General features: G+C 34.8%; 1 protein-coding gene across 1 annotated transcript in view; it reads right to left on the bottom strand.

Moving 5' to 3' along the window:
- LOC107571976 (transmembrane protein 132E-like) overlaps positions 1-7,361 on the bottom strand; it is a 56,206-nt gene that overhangs the window by 40,769 nt on the left and 8,076 nt on the right. Inside the window, exon 3 of the mRNA XM_016258376.1 lies at positions 2,612-2,804. Within this exon, the coding sequence (XP_016113862.1) occupies positions 2,612-2,804 (193 nt within the window). The remainder of the gene's footprint in view (positions 1-2,611; positions 2,805-7,361) is intronic.

Raw genomic sequence — 7,361 nt, 5'->3', positions numbered from 1 at the left:
GATGGCTGCACGTGTTTCTTTGGAGGTAACCATTGCTAACAAGAACACAATGACTGGAAGCACTTCTTCCCTCCTTTTATAGCAATCAGTCTGCCCTTACAATCTAATTAGTATGATAGTGATTTTTCCTGACTAGTACTCATTCACATTTTCATTTTCATTGCTGATATGATTAGTCAATTAATGTTAACTGGTCATTTTGTGTCAGGATGAAAAAACAGTGAAATGTGTGTTTTTGTGAAAAGTACATTTTTTGGCCAATGAAGCTTTTAGCAATTATTTAAAATGCATCTGATCACTCTACACAATAGTCTAGAAACAATGTGAATGAACACCACAACAGCTTAAGCAGCAAAACTTTGCAAAACACAAAATTGATGTCACTGGCAAAACTTTTGGCCATGACTGTACATATTTTTTATTTACACATTTGTATTGATGAAATTGCAATTTAGTATGTTTAATATAATTCAACAATATATTTAATATATTACCTGCAAATGTAAAAATGATCAAACACAGTTACAGTTAGTGCTTTAATATTTTAATCAACACATCAAAATAGGGGTAGAATGACTAAGGATTATTAAATAGTATTAAAATATTATTTAAAATGTAATTTAAAGTAAAACATTTAATTTGACATTATTACAAAGATTTAATTACATGATTTTAAAATTGTACTTAATTGTGTTATAACACAAAGAAAACATAATCATGAAAGTGTGTTTTTAAGCACACTTCAGTGGCCTTTAATTTCATATATGATATGATATTATTATATTATCACATTTGATATTATCTCCACATACAGTTTTAAAAAATATACCTTTAAGATTTGAAGCACTACAAATGCACATTTAATACAATAACACACACACTTCATCGTTTATTGTTCACTTCCGTGTTGCTATTTATTCTAGTCTGCCTGTTTCCTGAAGAAAAAAAATCCAATCTGATGTAATGAATAAAACCTTTTTTTTTGATTACCCAAAGTGTATTGGTGTTCTTCTTGTATAATTAAAATGATAACTGATATAACTAAACAAATCAATAATTAAGTGAAGCTGTGCGCTTGAATTTGTCATTGCATAGTCCTATGCAATGTGGTGAATTAGGCCTATTATTGCTCATTATTGTCTATAGCCTATTTTAGTCATTTAAATAACATAGGTTATCTTAATATATTGATTAATGACATTGTATTATAATAGCCTATTACACCACCCAAATATGTATTTACTTCTTTCTAATTCTCGTTGTCAGTGCAGGCTTGTTTAGCTTAATATTGACCGTTATGAAAAGTGACTAATGTAGCCTGCATAAAAAAGCCTTGAACATAAAACAACAGGACAAAAATATAGTTGATGACTAGACATAATCATTTCATGACTCTAGACACTTCTTTGAGAAGACAGTAGCATAATATAGTGAAATAATATGTTCTTTAGCCATTCAAAAACAGCTGTCATTTGCGTGGGTAAAATTTACCCGCTGGCGCTTTTAGGTATACAGCGATTTAGACGTTTTATCCTAATGTTACTCATAATTGTTCACATTTTGGATTAATTATTTAATTTTTGTTTTGTCATTTCTATCGTTTATTGTTCACTTCCGTGTTGCTATTTATTCTAGTCTGCCTGTTTCCTGAAAAAAAAAATCCAATCTGATGTAATGAATAAAACCTTTTTTTTTTGATTACCCAAAGTGTATTGGTGTTCTTCTTGTATAATTAAAATGATAAATGATATAACTAAGCAAATCAATAATTAAGTGAAGCTGTGCGCTTGAATTTGTCATTGCATAGTCCTATGCAATGTGGTGAATTAGGCCTATTATTGCTCATTATTGTCTATAGCCTATTTTAGTAATTTAAATAACATAGGTTATCTTAATATATTGATTAATGACATTGTATTATAATAGCCTATTACACCACCCAAATATGTATTTACTTCTTTCTAATTCTCGTTGTCAGTGCAGGCTTGTTTAGCTTAATATTGACCGTTATGAAAAGTGACTAATGTAGCCTGCATAAAAAAGCCTTGAACATAAAACAACAGGACAAAAATATAGTTGATGACTAGACATAATCATTTCATGACTCTAGACACTTCTTTGAGAAGACAGTAGCATAATATAGTGAAATAATATGTTCTTTAGCCATTCAAAAACAGCTGTCATTTGCGTGGGTAAAATTTACCCGCTGGCGCTTTTAGGTATACAGCGACCCCTGGCGGTTCTAGTGTTAAGCTATGGTATATGAATCTGCAGGACCCAAACTTCAGTGTGATTTCCATATCATTTTCAAAATCCAACAATGTTTGTATAATTTTGCAGGCTGAATTTTAGAACCTTTTTTTTTGTTTTCAGTTTTTTTTTTTTTGCTTCCAATGAAATATTGTGATTTATGGCTTAAACTATTCATTAAAAAGCCTATGAAGAAAAGAATGGGGAAAAATAATTCCAGAACCAAGGCTGCTGAAAAAGTGGGCGGTAATTGTTGTGACCTACTGGTTCGACAAGTTAAATTACATTTAAAATAGACTAAAGTGCAATCTCATTTCTCAAACGTTATGACCCTAGGTGGCAGAGAGGAAGAACTTCTTACCATTGAAAGTGGAATGATGGCTTGAATGTCCTTCTGCACAACCGTCAGCTCTGTGACCACCTTCTCTGCATCCGAGGCTGGATTCTGGCCCCTGTAATCAATATTCCAGTTGATTCTTCTGGTGACTGATTGACTGGTGAAGTTCTCCATCTCAAAGTCTAGCTGCATAATTTCGATGCTGGCAGCCATGTCCCTGAAGAGACACAACAAGATCATATGACAGTGAGCACACTAAATTGATCAATAATAAGGCTGTAAAAAATAACTAAAAATACTGGCTATCCACCAGATTTAGTCATTAAGCTCATTTAGAAGAGTAATTAGGGTCAGGTATGTATTCAAAGCTTAAATGGTTAATATGCTGGTCATCAACAAAAACAGATGTTCTGTCATGTATTAGGTATTATATATTGAATCATTCAGCATATGAATCAATCAGAGAGCCGGGCAAGACCCATCTGTTGTTTGAGACTGGATTACAGGGGCTAAAAATGGATTTACAAATTACAAATCTAACGAAACAAACGCAAAGAGAGCATGTGTGTATATACATGACCAAAATAGGTCAACATGCTTGATGTTTTACTTCTTTACTTACCAAATAAGGTGACTCAGATTTTTTGTAGGCAATTATATGGATGAAAAGTGATGATAAATGCACTTTTCATTGGAGAAAATATGGAGTCATGTGCACATGTCCTGAAAGTGGAAACGAAATGGACCCCTGTGGTCATGTGACCACTTTTTTGTGTGTGCATTTTTATTGATTAGAATTTGAGTTCTCCTCCTCAAATAAATGGGTATATATATATTTCTCAGTAATATCTCAGTATTACTGTTTTTACTGCATTTTCACAGCTTTTTGAAGTGCATCATTTCCTAAATATCAAACATGTTTGATATGATCGGGGCGGCCCCGATTTGTGTGCGAGCAGATCGGGAGGTGCAAGATTCGATCGGTGAATGCCTCACATTACCAGATAAGTCTGCACCAAATCTGTTTTCAAAAAGATTTTCCTGAACCCTCTCTTTGCCTTCCATTTTTGGTGAAACAGGATGTCCTGCCCCAGACTGTCTTGATTGGTTGAGGCTATCAATATTGGTGTGTCGGGCTATTTAAACAAACTGAGCAATGTTTTGTTTCTCTGCTGAGAAGTGTTTTTACTTTTCGGGGAAATCAACCTATAAATGGCTTAGTTGTAGGTTTCTCTGCTTATTAAGCTATGATAGGGAAAAGTACTGCAATAAAATGTATTATTATTATTACTGTAACAGGAAAAAAATACACATCACCTTTAATCAAAAGCAATATAAACAAAAATGCTGCACATTCACATAACAATAATCTTTGATTTCAAGTGCATTGGTGAAATGAACACAAACATAGTCATAAAAACAGCTGAGCACAACAGTTCAGTAGCATACTGGAATTAAATTGGCGAAACGGAAAAAATACAGCAACTTTGCCCGGCAGATAGTTTCTTCAGAGCCTTTGCAGGAAACCTTAATGGATAGAGACAGGCTAAATGAGTTCTGTCTGTTGATCTCATGCACACTCATCAAGGATTATTTCCTTTATCTGAGACTCCTGTTCTACAGGTAGATGTGTTGATAGCAGCTGACAACCACGCTGAGAGAGACCAGTAAAAAAATGTATTCCCTTGCTGGGAGTGTGTGCGCCTGTGGAAAAATGCTGCAGGGTTATCAAAATGTTATCTGTGGGGGGTAATTAATGTGTCAGAGCTGCAAAATAAACAACTTCTTATGGGGAATAAGATACTTATTATAGTTGTATATATGACATGAAACTAGACTAAATAATTTAAACATTGAAATGTAAAAGTCATATAGTGTCCCTAAAACATATTAAGATACTTTATAAGCCACATTTAAGATGTAGGAATGTAACTGAATTGCATAACAAAATGTTAAAAAAGGGACATCTTGAAACAAATGATCCAACCTCTTTTCACTACTAACTTATCTTGTAAACAAGTCCCAAAGAAATGTTAAGTGAACGCATGAAGTTCCCCTTAGATGTACACTACCATTGAAAAAATGGTAGTGTAAAAAAAGCATCATGTTTCCATGAAAATATCAGGGAGCATAAATGATTTCAACCTTGATAATAATAAGTAATGTTTCTTAAGCACCATATCAGCATATGAGAATGATCATGTGACATGGGACAGGACTGGAGTAACAGCTGATAAATTCAACATAGGAATAAATCACATTTTAATATATATTAAATTATTTATTTAAAACTGTGTTAATATTCTACAATATTACCGTCTGTACTGTATTTTTGATAAATGCACACTTGCTGAGCATAAAACACTTTAAATGAATTCAAAAAACTTTTCTGGTTGAAACTTCTACATTAACACAATCAAAGTCTTTTTTCTCTTCATTTTTAACAGTATATTTGATTTTGTAATTAAAAAACCTAACAAACCTCTTTTAATGAAAATGCCATGTGTGCTTGTTTTATATCTTCTCATGTAATACAATAACATTCATATAATTTTAAGTGCAGCTATGTTTTTAAGACCACTGCAAAGCATTTTCACATGCTGTTTGCATTCTCTGCTCGAAAAAAATGCTGTATTTGGTTTAGTATACTATTTGTAATTAAAAAACCTAACAAACCTCTTTTAATGAAAATGCCATACTTGCGATGTGTGCTTGTTTTATATCTTCTCATGTAATACAATAACATTCATATAATTTTAAGTGCAGCTATGTTTTTAAGACCACTGCAAAGCATTTTCACATGCTGTTTGCATTCTCTGCTCGAAAAAAATGCTGTATTTGGTTTAGTATACTAACCAGGGGCGGCGCCAGAGAATTTTGAACGCAGGTGCTGAGGGGGTGCTAGATCATTGATAGGGGGAGCTGGGCAATTAATAGTAAATATGACCAAAAGATGATGTTGTTGTTGTTATTATTATTATTAATATGAATAATAAAATAAATCGCACACTCGATTTTGTAACATTTTATTAAAGGGTTATTCCACCCCAAAATGAACATTTTGTCATTAATCACTTAGCCTCATGTCGTTCCAAACCCGTAAAAGCTTCGTTTGTCTTCGAAACACAATTCAAGATATTTTGGATGAAAACCGGAGGCTTGTGACTGTCCCGTTGACTGCCAAGTAAATAACACTGTCAAGGCCCAGAAAAGTATGAAAGACATCGTCAAAATAGTCCATCGGCCATCAGTGGTTCAATCTGAATTTTATGAAGCGACGAGAATACTTTTGTACGCAAAGAAAAGAAAAATAACGACTTTATTCCACAATTCGTCTCCTCCGCGTCACAGTAGCGCCATTTTGGAGAGTGTCCACTGAATGTAAACTGCGTATACAGTTCTACTTGTCTGTGTCAGCCGCACCACACGGATACGTTTTCTACATTTATTTACGCTTTGAATTGAACAAAAACAGCGTATCCGTGGGTTGTGGCTGACACAGAATAGCATACACAGTTTACGTTCAGTGGACACTCTCCAAAATGGCGCTACGGTGGCGTGGAGGAGACGAATTGTTGAATAAAGTTGTTATTTTTGTTTTCTTTGCATACAAAAAGTATTCTCGTAGCTTCATGAAATTCAGATTGAACCAATGGTGGCAGATGGACTATTCTGACGATGCTTTTCATACTTTTCTGGGCCTTGACAGTATTATTTACTTGGCAGTCAATTGGGACAGTCATAAGCCTCCCGGTTTTCATCCAAAATATCTTAAATTGTGTTCTGAAGACGAACTAAGCTTTTACGGGTTTGGAACGACATGGGGGTAAGTGATTAACGACACATTTTTCATTTGGGGGTGGAGTAACCCTTTAAATGATTATTTGTCTCATCTTACAATTTTTCATTTTATGAAATTAAACAAGTAGCCAACATAGATCAGTCAGTTTCCAAAGATTTTTATACAGTCAGCCTAAAATTCACTGAACAAGCATTTCCAAATGTGAGTCAAAGGCAATATGACATCAAAAAGCCCTGGGGATATATTTACTTGCTTAGCCTGGCTCACACTATAGGATTTTTAGCCCGATTTAGCACCGATTTCCCCCTCCCGAGAATCGGAGCAAAAATCTCGTCGAGCCCCTCGATCGGTCCCGATGTTCGGCGCGGATTATCTGGTAATGTGAGGCGTTCACCGATCGAATCTTGCACCTCCCGATCTGCTTGCACACAAATCGGGGCCGACCCGATCATATCAAACATGTTTGATAATTAGGATTTAAATCGGGATGATGACGGCTATATGATTACATCAGTACTTTCACAATAGCCAATGCGTGACCGCAAAACAGCTGCTGTACGGCCCCGTTGGATAGTGGAGATGGAGGAAACTGCTTCTTGACGTTTTATAGTAACACGACTGTCTGTATAATGTGTTGAAAACGTATCACAACCGTAAGGAGAAAGAAAAGCGCTGGAGTGAAATCGCCTCAGTTTTGAATGTACCGGGTGAGTGTAGAAAGCAGCTAGCACACTAGCTAACATATGTAAACATCACTGAAATATCAATGACGATCTGCTGCATGAGATCACGTGAGGCGCTCCCTCTGGCATGATAATCTTAATAATATCTTGTAGTGTGTGATGCGCCACGATGTTAAAATCTTGTAGTGTGTGCATGTTTAAGATTTGAGGGACGATAATCTGCAAAGATTCTCCTTATGTGTGTGCTGCAACCAGATTTCATAATCGGTTAGGATTTTAAAACTCCTGT

Source organism: Sinocyclocheilus grahami, unplaced genomic scaffold (assembly GCF_001515645.1).
Source record: "Sinocyclocheilus grahami isolate Dianchi unplaced genomic scaffold, SAMN03320097.WGS_v1.1 scaffold1676.1, whole genome shotgun sequence".
Lineage (NCBI taxonomy): Eukaryota > Metazoa > Chordata > Actinopteri > Cypriniformes > Cyprinidae > Sinocyclocheilus > Sinocyclocheilus grahami.
The sequence above is the reverse complement of the archived record's forward strand: the minus strand, read 5'-3'. Positions and strand labels throughout refer to the sequence as shown.